The following is a 21,064-nucleotide window of genomic DNA, read 5'->3' on the forward strand; positions in this document are numbered from 1 at the left end:
CTTGTACCCAGAGGTTCTTCTGCGCTGCGCCCGCCCCGTTTCCCATCGCCAAGAGGCTGGATCCGGGTGACTGTTTAAATTAGCCACCACCCTGAAACTTATTTCGTAAAAGAAAACTGGCCTGTAGTCCATGTTAGTCGATGTACTCGGTACTCGGTAGCGGTATGATATTTATAGCACACCTCGGGATATACTCCACTGACCTTTTGCTACTACTGCGAACCCACGTAGAAGCTGCCTCAATAACCTGTCTACTTCCTGGTTTGTTGCAAGTTACGTTTGTTTGGACGGAGGCAAGGCACTTAGGTTCATTATGAGTGAAGTGACGCATGCAACGTGGGGCCCCGCGGGAGATGTTCACCAGGTACCCGCTAGATGGGTCGCATGGACCCACGCAAGATAGCTCCAGGCCTATCAGGGGCAAGGATCATGTTCGCCAGGTGAGCGACGGAGCATGCACTTGCTTGCAAGTGCCAAATGTCATCCGTCCATCTCATGTCGTAATCAGCCACAGACCCCTTTCGGTTTGCCCAAGTCCCTTCGACAACTAAAGGAGAAACGACCCAACAGCCCAGGAACAGCCTACTTGGAATCTGCACCGAAAGAAGATATTTTCTCTGTCAACCTAACATCCGAAACTTTATCGACGACAAGCGATCAACACCTGCCTGGCCCACCAACCGTCTCCCTCGATCCGAGCAAGAATCTTGCTTCAGATCTCCGCCGAAACCGACCAGTCCAGTCCATTGATGCCTTGAACGCTTCGCAACACAATCCGATTTTGTCGTCGCGCACAGCTTCTGGCTCGATGCTACGAAGCCACGGTCAACAAATTATCAAGCGATTAGAGGCACGGTCGAGTGAATGCAACCTCTAAACCCTTTCCTCGCCGCCTTCTCCAAGAGCTCGCTCCTCTCCCAATGCAGTCCAACAGCTCATTACGTTGTCCTCGTACCGGCCACTGATGTGCTACTCACCTCTCGCGATGTAGAGAGCGGTAGCTCCGTTTCCGATGCCGTGGCTACCGAAGAGTTCTTGGGGAGCCATGTCCTCCGCATACCGAGCGGCAAGGCCGCGCTGGGCCCATCGGGAGTCAAGGAGGCAGCGCCGAACCTGCGCGAGATGAGGGGCAAGGCAAGGCAGTACAACACTGTCAACGGAAAGAGTGTGGTGATCAAGGACAATATGATATACACAAATAAAGGTACCTAATGCGACCTAGGCCTGAAACTGGACCGTGGCTGATTATCTCGACTATCGCAGGCTTCAAGTCACTTGTTCATGCGACACTTTTGGGCGATGCGATATGGTACTCCAATACGCTCGAGCACCAGTCCTGGCTCGTGTATTATATTTCGCAGCCCCTTGTGGGATCTTGGGAAGAGGTAAAGATTGTTCCCGCCATCGTACCAGGCAGCACAGGGGAAACCGGGGTCGCGTCGTCATCTGAGGCAGGAGAAAGCGCGGCTGGCCCACGTAAGAAGGATATCAAGACGTTCCAAGCGCTTTTGCAGCATTTCCCGATAATAGCTAGGCAAATGCAGCCTGGACTGGAAAAGTTGCTTCAGGAATTCACAGTCGCCTTTGATCGCCCGTTACCACCACCGCCATCGTCGCATGAGATACCAGACCCCGTACCCGACGGGCCCATCACAGCAGCTATCAAGAGGGCTAGGTCCTATAGTGCGACGCTGAACAAACCTGCGGTTCCTTCGAATGGTCTGGGTGGCGCCTCGCGAGCCGGCGTGTTTCCTGACGATAGCGATTATCAAGATGACGAAGATGTCATGAGAGCATCTCTCGAAACAGCAGTCACATCAGCCATTGATATATTTCAGGCCGTCGACAAGTCGCAACTTTCTCTGCTAGGGGCTACGACTGATCTGACAGGTCCAGTTGTAGAAAGGCTCATTGAAAGATACGTGGCCGAGAGTGTTCATTACAGCCTATGGATGAAACTCTACACTCTGAAGCGGCATGAAGAGCTTGAGCTTGAGGCCAAAATCCGCCAGATGACATGTATCGATATTTCGCAACTAGGCTTGCCAATCGAAGGTGGATGCAGGGGTAAGCATGAACTCACAAAAAGGCTCGAACAGGCTGTCACAGAGTTTCGGAACATGCAAGACGGCGAAAGCCCTCAGGCAATGATGGATGCACTTTTAGCGACTATCAAGGCCATTACTCAAGTTGCCAATGCTGGGACGGGTGCACCGGAAAAGTCCATCCTGACCATGAACGCTGATACCTTGGTTTCGCTGCTCCTCTTTGTCGTGATTCGGTCGCGGGTGAGGATGCTCCATACACGACTTACTTATATACGCCACTTCATTTTCATCGATGATGTTGAGAATGGAGAAATGGGTTATGCCGTCAGCACATTCGAAGCTGTACTTGCGTATCTCGATCGGGATTCGGCGGTTCTTGTGCGCTCAAGCCATCGTAACTCTGCGCTTTGGAAGGCTGTTGGAAAAGGGGATGTCGACGAGCTGCGGAGAATCATGGAACCGAGTGTTGTTCCTCCGGAATTTGAGGAGGCAATCGTTTCAACGGCGTCCAGTCGCCGGGCTTCGAGTGTTAGCTTTACATTCAGCAACGGAACGTCAGAAGGATCTTCCAAAACCTTGAGCATGTCTGAAAGATTCTCATGCGGATCTAGTCTCAGTCATGTTTTCCCATTTCACCACGACGATGAGCAGTCTGCCGATGAAACTTTCAACTTGCCGCCGAAAAGAATGAAGAGGGTTACCATGGACACTAGGAGCATGTCCAGTGGCTCTGAAATTTCCTTTCGATCCCGTGCCACGAGCATTGGCACGTTGGGTAGTGTGTTTGAAGCGGATACGTCCATTGAAACTCTCACCCAGACCCAGAACTCGCGTGGGGAGTCGGTCCTTATGATGGCCGTTCAGCAGAAGCAACCGGAGTCGCTCAAGTATCTTCTCTCACTAAGCGAGTTCTACCCTATTCAATTTTTTATGGAGGACTGTGATAATGAGGACACCACCCTTTTGAGCGCCGCTGTGCAACTGGGTCACGCAGAGCTTGTCACAACAATCATGAAATTCCTAACAGACTCAATGGTGGAGGAGCCGAGTCTACGGGCATATTTTGCGATGCAAGATAGCCGGGGAAGAAGCGTCGCGCATTACATGTTCAATGCACCATTTCTTCTCCCTGGATACGGGGTCATGATGCCCTGGTGGCAGAAGGACAAGAACGGCCAGACGCCTCTCTTCGCTTTATGTCGATCGTACGACCACCCGGCATACTACGACATGGTCAACAGTGCGTTAGATATCGCGACCATCTGCCAGGGAGATGGGCAGCCACTGCACCTAGACCAGCATATGGACGCAAAAGGCAACACGCTGTTGCACATCGTCCACAACGCACAGCTCGCACTGCGAATACTGCAGACTTGTGACGTGAATGTAAATGCCACCAACGAGAAGAAGTTCACTCCGCTGATGGTTGCTAGCAAGTATGGCCGCTTTGAGCTGGTGCGCGTCTTCTTCAGTGACCCGCGAGTCGACCACGCAGCCAAGGAGCTTCGTGGACTCACGGCGGTCGAGCTAGCAAAGGATGACGATGTCAGGAACAAAATTGATGACCTCACCTTATTCGCCGTGCCCAGTGGGCCAGACTTGCGCACCACGGCAGTAGTCCGAGCATATTTCGTCGAGGATGCGACGATACGGTTTGTCCTCAAGTCTGGTGCCCCAGTTGATAAACATAGCTACGCCGTGACAACATGCCGGCGCTCGCTTTCCGACTTTGAGCTCCTGGCGCAGCTACTCGCAATGGAGAACCCGGCGTCTTGGATCCCGTCAATCAACAGTCTACGTACGCCCTTCCAGATTCCATCCAAGCCCAGCAGAGCTGTTCTAAAGGACCTGCAAATGCGTATGGACTGGTTCTTGCGGATGATGCTCACGCACTCGACTTTTGGCACGCATGAGATGCTGTGGGAATTCTTCCTCGTGCCGGATCTTCAGTCTGATATGATGGAACAACGTAGCAGGCTCAAGGCAGAGACTAGAGCTGAGAAGGTCAGAGAAGAGTTAGAGCCGTTGGATGATGTTCGCGAGGTCTCGCAATTCGTTGATCATGCCCTTGAGATGGTCCGCGGCGTCAGCCACTCTACTAAAAGTGTGGCGAGGCGGGCCACCGTCGTTGGCAACGTGACTTCTGGTGAGTGAATGGATGGAATACGCCCAGTTGAAGAATTATTCACTATCCAAATGCTAACAACAGATTAGATCTACACACTGCTTCACTATTCCTCCACAGTGCTATGACCACCCTTGTGTTCCTACCTAAATCGCACATTCAGGCTTTCGAGATATACGTGCAAGCCCTCGCGCAGCCTACTTTTAGTCCACAGGCTGTTTTTCATACAGCCTTCCTGGCTGTCCACAATTCGATCGAGGCGATCCTCGGGGCACTGGCCCGCCCGCACAGGCTAATCAGCCAGATCGATGCCACACGCCGGCAGGCAGAACGCAACTACAGCTCGCTCAGCCGATCAACCAGATGGCCACTCGGCCTTTTGGACGACACAAGGCAAAGGCTGAACGAGGAGCGGGAGGAGAAACTGCGGCAGAGTCAGCAGGAAGGGAAGAACCTGTCCAAGGAGCTGCGGTACAGCCAACAGGTGGTGGCCGGGGAGCTAGCAGGCTGGCAGGAGATGCATGAGAAGATCGGGCGCAGGGCAATCAAGGACTTAGCCAAAAGCATGGTCGTCCTAGAGCGGACACGTATGGACGGTTTTAGGAGGGCGTTGAGAGTCCTGCAAGCGGATGAAGATGGCAAGCGACCTCGCTTCCCGCGATACGGTACCGAGAATTCCCACCCCGGTGAAGCAGTTGCGGGCTCACATGACGGTGGCGTTGGACGTCCCCCGTCAGGACAATAAAGGTGGGCAGAGGCCAGACTGGTGGCGACGATGGTCAGCAGCCTTGCAGCCTCCAGGGAATCCACAGCAAACCGGTGGCGGGCTGAGATTTGCACACGCTTTGGATATAAACAAATAGAGCGCGTTATGCCAGACGCGTTGAAGGACGTGACTACTGATCATAGATGCAGACCATGTGGGAGGTACAGGCTCCCTTGTATGAAATGCGGCTTTTACTGTACCGTATGTCGTATCTTGCCCCCTTTCAGGCCTGGTTTCATGAGGGGTTTCTTTTTTATTTTCGATTCTTTTCTTTTATTTCTGCTTCTTCTTCTTGCCTGGGATCATGATGCGGGGGACACAGACCTGGGCAATGAATCGTACGGGCGCAGTTATATACCCGTATTCATATGTAATACTATGGAAATCGCCTAGAAAAGGGGTCGAGTTTTGGCAAGCCTGGGCTCAGATACCTAGCAAAACTCCGATGAGCGAGGCAAAGCAGGTATTCCGGGTGAATTTCGGGGAGATTAACATTTTGCAATATAGACGCATGAATGAGCAGCGTTGAAGACTCCCCAACAAGCATGATATGTGTATGGATGACCATGCTTTCTTGAGACTTTTTCAGCGGCAGGGGTTCGACGGGGGCAACAAGTCGCCTTGGAACCCGATCTCATCCTCCAAAGGGAGATGTCTACTATAACGCACGTGGCTGAGCATATCACTGTTTCAAATTCGTTCATTTGATAAATATACTGCTCGGCTTCTCCAAGGTACACCTACTTGGCTCCCCACGAGGCTAATGCAGGAGTTGTCAGGCCATGCATCAGTGACTCACGCACTAGGTTGTGGGGAAAGCTGTTGGAGGAACGGTGAACAGATCGCCAACCAGCCTCGCGGATAAGTTGCTGTACCGGGAATCTCTATCACCTGGCTACATACACACCGCCAGGCCAAGCTCTGAGCTAGCTTGGAGTTTTTGGCGTGTTGTTCGCAAAGAAAGATGTAGAGCTATCCCAATCGGGCCTCGATGAACGCCAAGGGATGGTTCCCACCGAAAATCAACGTCATAGAGGGTAAAAAATGGCAGCATATAGTATGTTGTGAGTCACCTTTCTTATTCTTTCTTGTCCATTTTGCGTATAGGAAAAGCTAGATGCAAAAAGAGCTGTTTGTTTCGAAACATGAACTTGCCGAAACCAGCCCAATCCTTTTCCCCTTGCGGGTTACATTGCATACTGCATTAGCTCGATGAAAGAGAAGGGAAACGATGAGTCTTTCTTGTCCACATATATCCTTGCCAACAAACAAACAAGGATGCGTGGCTGTTCACTTTTTTTGGGGGGAGAAAAAAAGTTGGAGGTCAGGGTTGGGATCGCAAGGTCGCCAGCCAATCATGGCCCGAATGTTGACTTTGATCGCGACTGGCGGCGCGATTGGCTGGCACCGGGTGGGAACCCGACGCGCCCGGGGAGATCCCCTTGTGTTATCCTTATAAAGTTGCGCGCGCCCGCCCTACACGCTGGAGACTGATGTCCACAGACGTGGCCTAGGCCTTTGGGTGTTTGGCCAATCAGGATGCGTAGACCGCTGGTATCGGTATCTGCTTGTGATTGGACAAACACGAACTGGAAGCGAACGCGGGCAACCCTGCTTGTAACTGGCTGGGTTTTTCTCTCTCGTCTGTTTCTTTTGGTTGCTAGGGACAAGAAAGTCTATCTCCACAACCGCAACAATGCCAGCTCGCGTCGGCTTACTTGCCGTCGCGTGCATTGAGCGTGTTCTTGTGCGGCGGTTCTGGTGTAGGACCATATCTCGCAATTAGCAAAAAGGCTGAATAGAAGGCAGTCGGTTTATCTGATTCTCTCTGTCTTACTAAGACATGGTTGAATCCCTGCTTCCCGACTTTCGAAGCCGCCCCCTGGCCCAAGTCGCATTTGTCATGCGCGGCTATTGAGCAAAAGCGCACGGAGACAGAAACTGACCCGGACTTCGCGGCTATCATGGTCCAACCTAGGACAGAGTGGGAATCTTTGATTGATTATTGCCTCTTTGTATTGCGTTTAGTTGGTTATTGTAGGGGAAGTCCTTTGTACTTGGAGACTCGACTTAGGGTTTTTTTTTTTTTTTGGCATTGATCGGTTATAGCATTTGTATAGAAAGTGAAGCAATATAGCTAAGGTAGGGTTCCAGAAGATCAGCACGATCAGAGAACATCTTCAGCATGACCTCAATATCTAGGTAGCCTGCGCCTGTGTCTCCTCTGATACAGTAATCGCAGTCTTTTTCTTTTCGAGCCCACAGCTATCAGGTCGGGCCCCGCCCGGGAGGCGCGGGTATAATTCTGTCTTGCTCAATTTCACGAGCCGCCGACAAGTCTCCAATCGGGACCGTAATCAATGCGATCAAGCCCCAATGCTTAATTATTACCGTACGGAGGAGGGGAAAATGTTCGGCCCGCCGTGCGAGGCAAATCATACGTCGTGCGTATGACCATCATGGGCAAAAAACCCAAGCGGCTGCTCTTTGGGCCTACTCGGCCCGTTCTGCATCTCTATAGGATGGCCGAAATGAGGCGGTGCAGGCTGGGTCTCTCTTTTACATACACAGGGGCTGCGCGGCCACGGCCGCTGTTCGAAAGTTGAGGACTAGCGGGGTTTGCGGTTGTGCTTGATCGTCTGTCTTTTTAAGCGCCCATGCTTTATTAGCTCTTTCACATTTTTGTCTTCAAGCGCTGGGGCTTTTCATCTGTAGCCGCCCGGCGGTTAGAAGCCAGCGGCTAGACGTTAAAGCTTACACCTATGGGCGTCAGGGGTGGTAATACTGTGCCTCCACTTAGCTTCGACAAGGAAAGTGGGCGGCCGCGTGGATTGGACACAACCACCGACTCCCCGCACTCGCCCAGAGGGGTATTTTCCCGTAGCCGATTTGGCTGTACGCCCCTCCAGCCGCCCGCTCAAAGGTGGTCCACGGCTTGCTCGATTTTGAGGCGGCTGGCCGTGCGACTATGACGATTTTTGAAGCCGCCTGTAATCTCAGTAGCCGCTCGCTTCTTTTGCACAGGCAAACATGAGCCGAGATTTAAGATTTATAGTCAAATGACATTTACTGCGGCCCGGAGGGGCCAAAAATAGTAAGCAGATATTTGTACAGAGTAGCAGTCGATTTTGAATCACAGACGGAATGGTAGGTATGGTAGGTATGGTAGGTATGGGATGGTATGATTACATCCTGCCGTACGACATGGAGAAGAGATGATGGCAAGCGCGAGCGCTAAGCTCGTCTCAATTAGTCTGATATGGCCATTTGCATTAGACATGAACGACAGCCTCAAAATTCTTAAGCGAGCATCATTTCAAATGACAGTTGAGTGCCAATTGAGTGGGAGCATGGGTGCCCAGCAGAGAAGTAGGGCAGCCCAAGGTTCGAAGCCGACAACGCCGGGGGGCGGTCAGCCAGCCTGCATTTCCGCATCGTGTTGAGATTGGATTCGCGAAGCGTGCAGCCGGGCTCATCCCGCGTTTCCAGCAGTAGAGACGACGCACCTCGCCCCGGAAACCAAGTTGCCCGCGCTGGTCAGAAGTCGCGTTTGGCGCCCGCGCCCGCGTTCTTTTTTTTCTGTCTACACGCGAAACCCCCGGAAACTCTGTATTGTTGTTGTTGTTGTTGTTCTCCATAATGCTCCATAATGCTTCTGGCGTGGTACGCTAATATGTACAACTTCTGCAAGCAGGACATGGTATATTGACTCTTATTCTAATTATGACTCACGAGCTACTGTAACTCGGCGGGCTACGGGTACCCGTTTACATGGGGGCATGGCCATGCATCTTCTGGGGGACCCGGCACTGCTTGCGGGACGTCGGGCGGGCACCTTAGGCACTTTGAAGGTGCATTTACAGTATTCCCAAGTGCGCTCAAAGAGAGAGTACCACGTAAAGTAACCATCCAGCCCAACCAGGTAGGTGCTGTCGATCTCCAAGGGTTGGGTTGGCTGGCAATCGCACGCCCCTTGCCACCCACTTTGACATGATCTCCATGACTGATGTCGCACTGTATTAGCGCCCTGTATTACTGTCCTCTGCGGCGGTGGGGGAATACAGTGCTCGACTTCAATTTATTCCCTGTCAACTTGGCTCTCACTGGGCACCCGTCTGCAGCTTCCAAGTGGTTGACACCCCCCATGCATGCTCGCTTTTTGTTTTTTCTTTTCTTTTTCGACAAGGTACGGTACGGAGTATGGATGGGGTGGGGAGTGACTTGTCTTTCTTTTTTTACCAGGATTGAATGGGTAGTGGATCTCCCTATCCGCCAGCCTGACGGGTAGCTTTTTAGCTCAGGTAGGGTAGGCCAAGCTCACGAGGTACGTACCATACCCCCATTCCACGCCAGCATGGCCACGCTTCTCGGCCATCTCGACCGACTTTGCCTGTAGAGCAAGTCTAGTTTATGATGGGTTCCCTCTGTTCATCGTCTCCGCGTTTCAGGTTTATTCTGATCCCACTGGTCAATCGTCCATGAGAGGACCCGTCCTTGCCAAGGTCCCGGGCTGTACATACCGCTCGCTTGTTCAGTACACGCCCACCTGGTCCCGGTCCCATCCATCATGGACTGCCAGCCAGTCCATCCATCTCTTGATACCTCGCGAGGATAAGTATGCTCGACTTTCCCGCAACTTGGGAATATCGTCTCGTCTCCTTCTCATCATCACCAACCAACCAAGCTCCGCAGGCTCTTTTCTCCTCTCATCTCTTTTCCTTCCTCTATTTCCATTTCTCTCCTATCTGTCTCAACTTAGACCGCCCATCTGCTTCCCAGCATCAACGAAGCAGGACTTCGATACCCCCCAATCATCTACATAGACGCATATTCATCCCAAAGACCAGAAACAACCCCGTATATCACCCTCTTTTTGTGTTCAAGACGCAAGCATAGACAGCCTCCAAAATGTCCACGTGAGTTATACCCCCCTTAAAAGCGCCCCCCGGGATCCATATCCCCTTTTCCAACACCAACTGACACCTCGATCAAACCCCCCAGTCTGGTAGCGGATTTTCCGTTTGAATTTACCTTCCCGACATGCGAGCCATCAACGCCCCCAAGCTTCTCATATGATCCATCCCTTCTTGAGATTCCCTACAGCACAGGCGGGCATGCTCGGTCCAACTCGCAAGCCTCCATCTACTCTTTTGACTCGTCTCCCTCGGACTCCTTCACAACAGACAATGCCTGCAGCACTCGCATGACCACCCCCGCGCGGTCACCAATCCGCACCCATGGACCCCTGCTCCTTCCTAAGATCAGGTCCCAGGACTCGGCCATCGGCTCCACCACTGCCGTTTCACCCCCGAAGCCGAAGCGTATGAGGACATCTCCTTCCCCCGCCGGCATCCGCAAGAACTCAAAGGCTCGTCCCACGCACTCCAGGAGCTTCACCAACCCCGAGGCAATCTCTTTCAACTCCGCCTCCATGTTTGTCCAGTCCCAGGCCATGAACATGGCTACGCCACCAATGACGACCATGGCCGAGAATATGTCTTCTTCCCAGCTCCTCTGCTCCCCTGTGTCCTTCATCCAGTCCCGCGAGCTTACCGCAGAGCCCATGCCAGCCAGGCGGGCTTCGTCCTGTGGCTTTGACGACAGTGTCTCTGCCGAGACCTTCAGCTTCCCTGACTACCGCCAGATATCACCATTCATGGCAGCAGCCACCACAACAGCCGGTTCCATGTCGTCGATGCAGACCCAGACCCTTATGCCGCAGTCTGACATGTTCTACCACCCCCAACAGACCTTCGCGCCCCGCGAATCGTCCCCTCTCGCCTCAGCCGCAATCATTACGCCCGAGGCTGCTTCCCCAGCCCCTGTTGCAGTTGGACCGACAAGCACCTTGATGTCATATCTGACTACTGCCAACCCTGCCCCGGCTCTGGTCCGCACCATCTCTTTCCCACTGAGAGATCCTCATACCAAACACTTCTGGTGGGACGTCAGGCAGGTTCGCCCCTGGACTGCCTTCAATGCCTCCAACATCATGTCTCTCCCAGGCGCCTCGACCCTCCTCTCCACTCCTGTGCCAGCGTCCCTCCTCCCTTCGCTGCCCGTCACGCAACGCCACCCCGAGACCGAGGCCGCTCTGCACTCCATATACTCCAACTACTACCTGCCCAAGCTCAACACTGCTCTTGCGCTCTCCAGTACTCGTCCTCTGCAGCTGTCACACCCGTCCAAGAGTAACATTGCGGCAGCAACCACTCCCTCGTCATCAGCTTCAGACTTCATGTTCGTTGCCAACGTTCGCGGCGAGGCATCCTCGGCCGCCGCCATCTTTGGCGGCAAGCCCACGGCCCGCGTGGTTGGCCTTGTCAAGAGCTATGACCGCTTCAACACCGGCATGAGAGTCGAGGGTAACATCAAGCGTGTCGAGTACCTCCGAGGCTTGGCGCACCTCCACCACGTTATGCGCGAGCACGGTTGCCGCTACGGCTTCATCCTGACCGAGATCGAGCTCGTCTTTGTCCGCAACGGTGCCGAGGGCACCCCGCACTTTGGCTATCTAGAGGTCGGCAGCACGCAGCTGGCCAACCAGGGTGAGGCCAGTGGAAACGACGAAGAGGCCCCCCTGACGGCTTGCCTGGCGCTCTGGGGCCTTTGCATGCTCGCCGGCGACGAGCCGCTGCCCGGCCATGCACACTGGCGAAGCGAGATCGGCGCGCCAGCCGAGGGCACGCGGCGCAAGGCACTCCCCCGTGACGACTGGATGCCACAGCCGCAGCTGGCTGAGAAGCGTGAAGCCAAGCGGGCTCGCGGCTGGGTCATGCCGGAGGATGCCATCGGACGGAAGGAGCTCGGCAAGCGGGGCGTGCGGTACAACAGCTGCTGAAAAGGAGCTCAACATCATCGAGGACAATGCATCCATGGCTGGTTCCATGGCTGCTTTCGGTTGTTTGGATTAAGTAATGCATGTATGTCATGAGTGTACGTGGCCATGACTTTTCTTATTTGATGGGTAACAAGGACATGATGGGTTGGGCGGCTCGGAGTGCTTGCAAATTTTGTGTTAATGGAATGAGAAAAAGATGGGAGGAGTTAAGGCGCACTGCTGGGCATTGGTTGCCTTCAAAGACCTGAAATATTAGCTATTTCTTTTTTCTTTTTTTCTTTTTACTTCATTAATATCATACGTTCATAAAATCATCAAGGCCTAATAGGTGTTGCGAATTGTCAGCCAAAGTCGATACACAGATTGGCTGGCGACGACCCTCGACGGGAACGAGATTCCAACTCACCTACGCCACCGAAGGCACCTGTCCTTCTGTTGCGGCCCTTAACCCCGTGGAGATCTACTCCTTCGTGATTAAATCCCTGGTGCTCAATTTAGCTTCCACCACAGTCCTCCATGCGCCGCCTTAGAAAATATTCGACCGCACACCCAGTTCGGTCTGCTCGGATTGAAAGCGCCAAAGCGGCCTCCAGATCCTGGACTCTTGGAGGTGACGACAGCGAAGGCATGTTGGGCACTACGTTGTTCGATAGAATCCCGCTAACAAGGACTCGAAAGTCGTCCTCGGTTCGGTAAAGACTGCAGGCTCGGTTGCTATGGTAAAAGAGCTCGACTATGTAATCACTAGTCTCGTCTGCGTCGCTAGTGCCGGCGGCAGGTCGGACCGAGAATGCTGATGGCATAGTCGTTGTGCCAACGTATACGTTTTTTGTGTGATAACGCATCGAGTGAACCTTTGGCCTGGTTGGGATTTGTGGTTGCTCGGCAGAGGGTGCATGGCTGTGAGTTCCCGCATTTGCGGGACACGAGACTTGGACGACCATGGTTTCTTGTGTGTTGTGGTATGGAAGGGGGTGATTGGGATGACATCAATTCAAGACACATCGTGGTTATATAGATAGCCGATCAGCGAGGTTTTGGGGCTAGGGCGCAAGCTATATAACAGAAAGCAACTTCACTCGAAGTCCCTACCGTAGGCTGACGCAGACGGCATGTCTGGCCGTTGTTTGTGCGGCTCTTTGTGGAGCTGCATGCTGCTTAGCCATGCCACCATGTAGAATGATGATATGCGCTGAGAGCCTGCCTGACCTGAAACTGCCGACTATCAGATGACATTCTATCGAATATGCCGATTGAGATTAGAGTCTTGGTTGCAATCGTTTTTTTTTGTTTTGTTTTTTTTATGTAGGGACCATAGGTTAGCATGATGGGTTCTTGCAAGCTGTTGTGACCCAGCTTGAAGTCGATCTCATTTTAATGCAGATGGTACAAACACAAATGGGTTGTGGGCTGTGGCTTTCGATTAGACGATGTGAGAAGGTGAAACAAACAAGGCCTGCCTGGGCACCGTAGGGCCTGAAACGCCCTTCTTGAGTGTGGCTTTTTCTTTTGGCTAATGCTCGCGTTGCCGCGTACCCCGTAGTACGGTAAAATCTAACTTCGCAGGTGCTAGTAATAGTTAATGGCACACACAGGTCATGTCACCTTGGGTGAAAGGCAAGGTGAGGCAAGACAAAGGTACAAAGGGTATGGCTTGGCGATACGCTAGCACAGTAAGGCTAGCCAAAGGCGCGCGCTACCCTATGCCGCCATCCATCATGGAACATTTCTTGTGCCGCCGATAGTTCGGTTCATGAAGCGGGATGTAACTGCGATCCTGTCGTCGCTGCATTGAGGCCTGCTAATTACAGAGTTGCAAAGCAAAGCAAGTGATAATGTGTGCCCAGTTTTGAGCAAAGAAGAATGTTTGCACAGCAATTGGGTCTGGCCCATCTGGTAAATTGCGGGCAAGGCCGAGATTGATGCGACTGAATTAACGGATGGCTTGGCCGAGATGGCAGAGCAAAACGGGCACAAGCTCTTGCGGGTCTAACGATCTGGGGCCGATTCGTCGGTACCTGCGTTGCAACTGCTTCTAGGCCTTGACTACTAGTACCAGCTGCCCCAGGGACAAGGAAGGAAGAAGAAGTGAACCCCACCACGACCCACAGAGCAAGGCGAGACTTGAGAGGGTAATCTCACATCACAAACGACATCAACCCTGGAAGGATCAAGCGACGTAATGCATGTCAACTACAGACCAAGAAGTTTGTTTGTTGCCCCCCTTTCCCCCAATTTCTATCCAATTGCCTACGACTCCACTATTGGCCTGCACGAAGTACCTACATGCGACAGCCCCGGCCGTCTAGGTTTCGGATCTTGGTTTCCTTGCTGGCCAAAATAGTCCATCCGGTCCCGTCTACTTGTCGCTTTCTTCGTCCTATGATTTTCTTCCCTTCTACTTTGTTTACTTTTTTTTTGTCACAGGCTTGACGCGTTTTTGGGCGAGTTGATTATTGCCCACCCCCAAAAATACAAACACTCGTTTTTTGTTCTATTTGGGTCTTAATCCCAAACCACCTCACCCTCAGTCCTAGATCCAGGTACTACCTTACCGACCTACCTTACCCATTAAGGTATCGACTTCGTCAAGCTTCTTGTAGAACCCACCTGCTTGCTGCTGGGCGCACAGAAGAGACGTCGCTGTCGACGCCACCGTTTTCTTTTTGACTTGCCCACCAAAGCCCCGAAACCCGACCTCAGCTGCCACCCTTGCCGGAATCCTGCATCACAATGGCGCTACAAGCCGCATACGTGCAGTTTCTTACTGCGCCAAACTTGGCTGCCCTCGCCGAGAAAGCCACGCTCAACTACATTACGACGACGACAAGCATCTCTGGTGCCGGCGAAGTTGTGAAGCACCTGAATGGGTTGCACAGCCATGTCAAGAAGAACAAAGAGACGCTCCTGTCAGCAATTGAGGGCCGCGATGGCCTTGCGCTGGCCATTGAGATGGACACCTCACTTGAGTTTGTCATTAGTGGAGGACCATATCTTCCCGGTCTAGACGACAATTTCCTGGCTGACCGCAAGATTCAAGTTTGCATTGTACGTGTGCCCCGAGAATACTACTCGCGACCCCTCCGATTCATCCGCATGTCTGTCCTTTTAAGGTCGTCACTAACCAACCACCCTGTCCTCACAGACCCACATTGTCGCATTCGACTCGGACGGCAAGATTGTCCAAATCCGCCAGTCATGGGACCAGGGCTCGCTCCTCAAGCAGGTCGATGTCATTGGTAGAAGTGGCCGTAACTGGCCCATCCGCGACAGCACTGAGCAGATCAAGCTCATTGCCAAGTGCATCAAGGGTGAGGCCGATGCCTCCGGTGGCGACCTCCCTATTCGCTCGCGTGCCACTTCCACAAACGCCATGCGCGACCCGCATGCCTCGCTGAACCTCTTCGCTCCGCGCGCCGAGCAAGAGGAAGCCGAGATTGGAGCAGTGGTCTCTCCCTATGCAGGCAAGTCGCGCCCCCACCAGCGCTCTTTTACCGACATCTTGGGCGATGAGCCAGAGGAGTCCGAGGACGGTTCCCCTGGCCGTCCCGGTTCGCCAACAAAAGGCTTCGCTCCCAAGGCTGGCGCAGGCAAGCACTTCCAGCAGCCGCGACTGTTCGAGACGAACGAGGAGGACGAGCCGGAATCGCCAGTGCATCACAAGTCTCCCGAACGCCAGTACAAGCCAAACCCCAAGAAGTATGAGCATTTCGAGTTCGCCGACGGTTCGGACCCCCGGGATGCGCCCGTCCGTGGCACTGAGTTTGACAAGGTCAACAGGGGCAAGCACAATAGCCAGTGGGACTTCAAGGATTTCGTTACTCCGCAAAAGCCTCGGGGGCGTCCTCAACGGTCCCAGGATGTCAGGCACTGGAGCACCGAGAACGACGATGCTATCATCGAAACCCCGGCCGCCCGCAGGCCTGCTCCGCCCAAGCCGCGACGCGATGCCGAGACACACTTTGAGCTCCAAGATGACGGTCCAGACGGAGAGCCTCGCCCAGCCGGCCGCCCAAGAGGCGCGGGCCACAATGAGGGCCTGGGTCTGTACAAGAACAACCTGTACAACGAGGATGGCAGTACTCCCGACGGTCCTGACCCCCGCGCATTGGGCAACATCACCAACGTAAAGGACAGGCGTCGCGACTTTGATCCCCACTTTGGAATCACGGACGACAGCCCCAACCAGGGCGCTAACCAGGTAGAGAACCCAAGGGGGGTCCCCGAGGGTCGCAAGAAGGCAGTCAAAATGATGGAGTCGAGCTGGTCGGCATACGACAAGTCCCCTGTTTCCCAGAAGGAGAACAGCCAACCTGATATTCTTGGTGGCAGGAAGGGGGAGGACCAAGGCATCGCGATTGGTGGCGATGGAAGTAAGTTTGACAATGGGCTTGGTACCTGCAGTGGACTTCTGATGACCAGTCACTGACAATAAATTTCTACAGTGGGCGGTAAGAAGGGTTCCTCCCGCAACTACATCTTTGGAGACCCCGACTCCGAGGATGAGGTCCCTCGCCTTGTCACAAAGAAGCAGGGTGCCGCGCACAAGCCTACGGCGGGTAGCTTTTGGGATTTCTAGTCTCACCGCAGCGCAGATATCTGAAGGTCCGCCGTTCGTCTTGGGACCCTATAGTCGTCACGCTCCATCTCCTTTGTTCTATCCTTGTCCTTGTCCTTGTCCATATTTGGCATTGATGACGATGTGATGCATACAAAACGCTACGAAATGACCTTCTATTGTGTTTATTTCATTGGCCAAGCGCGCACAAAAACAAGGAGTACATGGCGTTTTCCTTTACAGCACAGAAACCTGCTGTAAAATCTCTCTCTCTTTTTTTTTTTCTTTTTTTAGATTGCGACCCTTTCCCACATCTTTCTTAAGCGATGTATGGGGCTGTTGTACGCATTATTGTTTTCTTATACGTAGGTCTGCTACCTTTGTACCCAAAATTAAACTCGCTTGGGGGAGATGGGATTGCGGCATAGAGACCGATTTGTTTAACAATACTTGTGTTTGGGTCGCTTTAGCGAATGTATTTACTACTTCATAGTTTTCTCGGAAGCCTTTCCTTTGTAAAATCTCTTTGGCGAAGTTCCAATACGGCTGGTCCAGTATTCCGAATGACGTGAACAAGCGCCGGATTAGGTACCTAACCACATGATACTTGAACAGCCAAGAGGTATACGTGCATAGTAGTTGATTCTCACCAGCAACACCGCAATATGATATTCTGACAAATGGCCTCGATGTTTCGAGGTCATTGTTGTATTGTTCATGGTCACGTTCGTGGGGTATATGTAATTAAATACAGGAAAAAAAGGAGAAATATGGCAGAGTACAGAGAGAACAGCCATTGCGGATGGCAAACCCTCCAGGTTCAAAGAGCCTCCGTCTCAGCACAAATGGCGCATTAAAAAAGTCATGAGGCGGAAAAATCATATAAAAAAAGGAGGAAGTGGCTTTCAGGTTTTTGAAAGTTGCAGAAAATAAAATAGAAATAAACGCCCCGAAAATCCCAAATGGAAAAATCAGCAAAAGAACCTATACAGACGCTTCCAGCGCGGCCAGTTGAGCTTTTCCTCGTACTCCTGGGCCATGAGGATGGGGAGGTTAAAGTCGCGGCGGCCCGTGTCGATGTCCATGTCGTCGGTGCGGACGAGGCTGGTGCGGTAGTAGAGCTTGTGGCCGAGCCACATGATGAGGACGATGGGGATGGCCATGCACTGCAGAAAGAACTCGCCGGCGATGGAGAGGGGCGTCATCTCCTCGCCCGTGACGGGTGGGAGCGGCCAGCCGCCGACCCAGAACTGGGCGACGAGGAAGATGGCGTTTAGCAAAAAGCCGATCCACGAACCGGCCAGGCCCGGCTGGGCGCGAAAGGCGAGATCGCCGAGCGAGCGGCCCTTTTTGCTCCAGGCGCGGCGGAAGCGTATGTGCGACAGGCAGATGCTGCCCCAGGTGAAGATGGAGCTGAGGGCCGAGATGGCGAGGAGCCAGTCGAGCAGCTCCTGCTGTATATCCGAGTCGGCCACAAAGGCCAGCAGGCCGATAGACATGCTGAGAAGAATGGCCACAAGGGGGCGGCCGCGGCGGTCGACGTAGGCCAAGATGCGCGGGGCCTGGCCCTGGTCGGCGAGGGCGGCCAAGGTGCGACTGGAGCCGAAGACGGCGCTGTTGCCGACGCTGAGCACCGCGATGAGGATAACGCTGTTCATGATGGACGGAAGAACCTCGATGCCGGCGCTCTCGATAGCGATGACAAAGGGGGACGCAGCGGCGTCGGCGATGTTTCTGGCCAGCAGGCGTTTCGAGTCGTACGGAACCAGGAAGCCGACGATGGTCAGGGCCACGATGTAGAAGAGCGTGATGCGCCAAAAGACCTGCTTGATGGCCGTCGGGAGAGATTTTCTCGGGTTGGCCGTCTCGGCGGCGGCGAGGCCGACGAGCTCCGTACCGGCAAACGCAAAGGCGGCCTGGACAAAGACGGAGCAGAGCCCCTTGAAGCCATTGTTGAATGCGCCCGGGTTGTGCCAATACTTGGTCCCGATGTATCCCTCTGTTGTGGTGCCACCGACATTTATGACGATGCCCAGGAGTCTGTAAAATGTTTGCGCGTTAGAACAAAAATGCAGGCAGGGTATGAGCCGGCATGAAGAGCTTAGGTTTTCGTTAGTACTCACATGAAGCCAATAACAGCCGTCACCTTGACTATGGCAAATATAAACTCGGCTTCACCATATCCCTTGACGCCGAACAAGTTGATGACCAATATGACCATCAAGAATATTGCCACAAACACGGCTCTTTTCACGCTGGGATCCCAGTATTGTATAGTCATGGAGGCTGCTATTATTTCGAGGGGTAAAACGACAAGCCACTGCAGGGCGTAGCTGGAAACGGGCGGGTTGTCTCATGTTAGCGGACGCCACAAAGTAAATTTTCAAAACCGGTTTCCATCTTATTTCCACTACCGCATGAACCCTTTCAATTCTGAAATCGGGTAAGCCAACTTACTTCCATCCCATCGCAAACCCCCAGGAAGGATCCAGGAAGCGGGTCGAAAACGCCGAGAAGGAACCTGCGACTGGGAACACGACGGCCAGCTCTCCCAGGGCATGTACGGTACAGTACAGCATGACGCCGATGATACAATATGCCAGCAAGACCGAGGCGGGCCCGCCGGTGGCGAGGGCCTTGCCGGATGCGACAAACAGACCAGTTCCTATGGAGCCTCCTATGGCTATCATCTGCAGGTGGCGGCCCTTGAGCTCGCGCGACAGGCCAGTGTTGACGGTAGCCAGAGTGGCGCTGCGCAGGTCGTAGTATCGCTCGCCATCGTGTTCGCGCATGGGCACCTGGGGCGGTAGTGGCGGCGGCGGGTGGTGGTACTGCTCGTGGTGAATGTGGTGGTGGTGCACCTGATCGCGGTCTAGATACAGGGGGACCTCCTTTGGTGTGATGCGTATGCCCGGGTCGCGTCGGAAGCTGTCGGCCCAGCGGCGGAGGGCGCTGGGGCCGCGCGTGTTGTCGTCGTATATGGGCTCGCGGCGCATGCTGTGGTTGCTGCTGCTGCCCTGCTGGGCCAGCATTATGTCCTCCTTGGCGGCGAGACTGTGCATCTCGATGTCCCCCTCCGAGGGCATGCTGCTGGGTCGGAGGGGTGTTGTATAAATCTGCTCAGCAGTTGTGACTGCGCTGTGTATTTGACTGACGGAGGTAGACAGTGAGAAAGGAGACAGGGTGACCGGCGAGCGGGTGGCGGCGGTTTCGTTTTGGTTCGGTGGAGAGATAGATAACAGAGCGACAGGCTAGATTAGATGAGAATGATCCAACACTCTATCCCCTCTATCCCCCCCCCCCCCCCCGTCTCTCGTTTCCTCTCCCCGTCGTCCCCTCCCCTACAACCTTTCGATTTGGGGGGGTTTCCCGTGGTCGACAACAGCCTTCGCTTCGGAACTCGCCGTTGCTTGCGACCGCTAATCAGGCGCAGACAGGGTCGAGTTGGCGGCGGTCAAGCCTGGCTCGCGGGCGGGCAAGTAAGGCGCGCAAGTGAGTGGGCGAGCGAGCGATCTTGTGGTCTGGGTTCCTTTGAAACAAACCCCAGCGAGTCGCGTTGTGGAGCTGTGTGGGCTGAGCGGATCCGGGGGAATGGGGGTTCTTAAAGACAGGCGGGATAGGATAGGGATTGCTTGAGGAAACGGCAAGTGGATTTGGACAGCGATTGATACTGTGTCTTTTGCTTGTGAAAATATCGGCCGGGTGGTGATTGAGGTTTGTTCGTTATGTTACGAATATGTTTGGTTGCTAATGTGAATATATTGTGGGGAGCTCTTTGGTATTGATAAGGACGGGCTGTAGGTTCTCGTGTGCATACTACTGTTTGTAATGTATGCTGACAATGTTATTTTTTTTCGCGCTTTTTGTTTCTCGGCGGCGAACTGGTTTAGTTTAATTCAGTGTTACTTGGTGCTGATCCTCTTGGTGACTTTCTCCGGGTAACTTTTGCACTGTCAGTCTTTGCGAGTGCGCGCAAGGTATTCCTCGGGGCAGATTATTATTCAAGAGGCGAGCAGTAATAGCCGTGCCAACAATGACTGGGCTCTCTGCATGCCATTTCAGATAGACCCGATCGATCGGTGTCTACGACGAGAAAGCTGACCTTGTCGAGAGTGGCAAGCATGACACATGGAAATAGGCTTCATGTGTCAATCAAGAAAAGCCAATGTCAAACAAGAAAAACAGAAACAAAATAAAAATACAAAACAAATATGTGTGAAGTGATAAGTGAGATTGGGGATTTGGAGCTGAGATTGGAGGTGGTGAGGATAATAATACCACATTTACCCTTTCTTCTTTTTTCTTTTTTTTCTTCTTCGGAACCGATCAAGGATAAGGTACTGTACATGTACAAGTAGCAATCAACTTCGCCCACGTACACCCTACCAACCGCAATCCCCCAAACCCATAAAAATGATTGATTGATTTCCCATGCACGCTCGCAGTGTTGCAGGTCTCCCCCATGTTGCAAAGACAATCAATCAATCAACCAAACAGGGTCACTCTCGGTAAAGGTCTGGGCAAACTGCCTCCTATTGGACCCTTCCGTGCCATCCCGCAGACCGTTATCCCTCTTATCCTGACAAGAACCCCCTCGAGGCTAGCCCTTTTTCCATACAGTCACCAGTCACGTTCGTGTGCCAGCATCCCACCCCAGCATACTTGGTAGACCAAAATCCTACCCCTATTCCCGAATTTGCCCACCGAGGGTCCGTGAGATAATGCG

General features: G+C 53.3%; 6 protein-coding genes across 6 annotated transcripts; 3 read left to right on the forward strand and 3 right to left on the reverse strand.

Annotated features, from left to right (window-relative positions):
- Positions 1-531: 531 nt before the first annotated feature.
- On the forward strand, positions 532-5,552 carry MGG_10958 (uncharacterized protein). The gene is made up of 3 exons (XM_003713405.1): positions 532-1,204; positions 1,264-4,194; positions 4,263-5,552. The coding sequence occupies exons 1-3, from the start codon at positions 865-867 to the stop codon at positions 4,916-4,918; spliced, it is 3,927 nt and encodes a 1,308-aa protein (XP_003713453.1). The 5' UTR covers positions 532-864; the 3' UTR covers positions 4,919-5,552.
- Positions 5,553-6,294: 742 nt separating this feature from the next.
- Positions 6,295-9,505, reverse strand: MGG_14736 (uncharacterized protein; the record flags this gene model as incomplete). Its single annotated transcript, XM_003713406.1, has 8 exons — positions 6,295-6,583; positions 6,658-6,850; positions 7,507-7,548; positions 7,698-7,905; positions 8,446-8,546; positions 8,672-8,868; positions 9,272-9,329; positions 9,460-9,505. The coding sequence occupies 8 exons, from the start codon at positions 9,503-9,505 to the stop codon at positions 6,295-6,297; spliced, it is 1,134 nt and encodes a 377-aa protein (XP_003713454.1).
- Positions 9,295-12,118, forward strand: MGG_11410 (uncharacterized protein). The gene is made up of 2 exons (XM_003713407.1): positions 9,295-9,855; positions 9,941-12,118. The coding sequence occupies exons 1-2, from the start codon at positions 9,848-9,850 to the stop codon at positions 11,778-11,780; spliced, it is 1,848 nt and encodes a 615-aa protein (XP_003713455.1). The 5' UTR covers positions 9,295-9,847; the 3' UTR covers positions 11,781-12,118.
- Positions 12,119-12,274: 156 nt separating this feature from the next.
- Positions 12,275-12,724, reverse strand: MGG_11409 (uncharacterized protein; the record flags this gene model as incomplete). The annotated part of the gene is made up of 1 exon (XM_003713408.1): positions 12,275-12,724. One exon carries the CDS (start codon positions 12,722-12,724, stop codon positions 12,275-12,277), a length of 450 nt encoding a protein of 149 aa, XP_003713456.1.
- Positions 12,725-13,940: 1,216 nt separating this feature from the next.
- MGG_11061 (uncharacterized protein) lies at positions 13,941-16,969 on the forward strand. The gene is made up of 3 exons (XM_003713409.1): positions 13,941-14,828; positions 14,926-16,153; positions 16,226-16,969. Exons 1-3 carry the CDS (start codon positions 14,514-14,516, stop codon positions 16,357-16,359), a joined length of 1,677 nt encoding a protein of 558 aa, XP_003713457.1. The 5' UTR covers positions 13,941-14,513; the 3' UTR covers positions 16,360-16,969.
- A 44-nt stretch (positions 16,970-17,013) lies between these two features.
- On the reverse strand, positions 17,014-19,645 carry MGG_11062 (general amino-acid permease GAP1). The gene is made up of 3 exons (XM_003713410.1): positions 18,796-19,645; positions 18,462-18,671; positions 17,014-18,378 (listed from the first exon to the last, which is right to left on the reverse strand). Exons 1-3 carry the CDS (start codon positions 19,422-19,424, stop codon positions 17,310-17,312), a joined length of 1,908 nt encoding a protein of 635 aa, XP_003713458.1. The 5' UTR covers positions 19,425-19,645; the 3' UTR covers positions 17,014-17,309.
- Between the last annotated feature and the right edge of the window lie 1,419 nt (positions 19,646-21,064).

This window comes from Pyricularia oryzae, chromosome 2, assembly GCF_000002495.2.
Source record: "Pyricularia oryzae 70-15 chromosome 2, whole genome shotgun sequence".
Taxonomy (NCBI): Eukaryota; Fungi; Ascomycota; class Sordariomycetes; order Magnaporthales; family Pyriculariaceae; genus Pyricularia; species Pyricularia oryzae.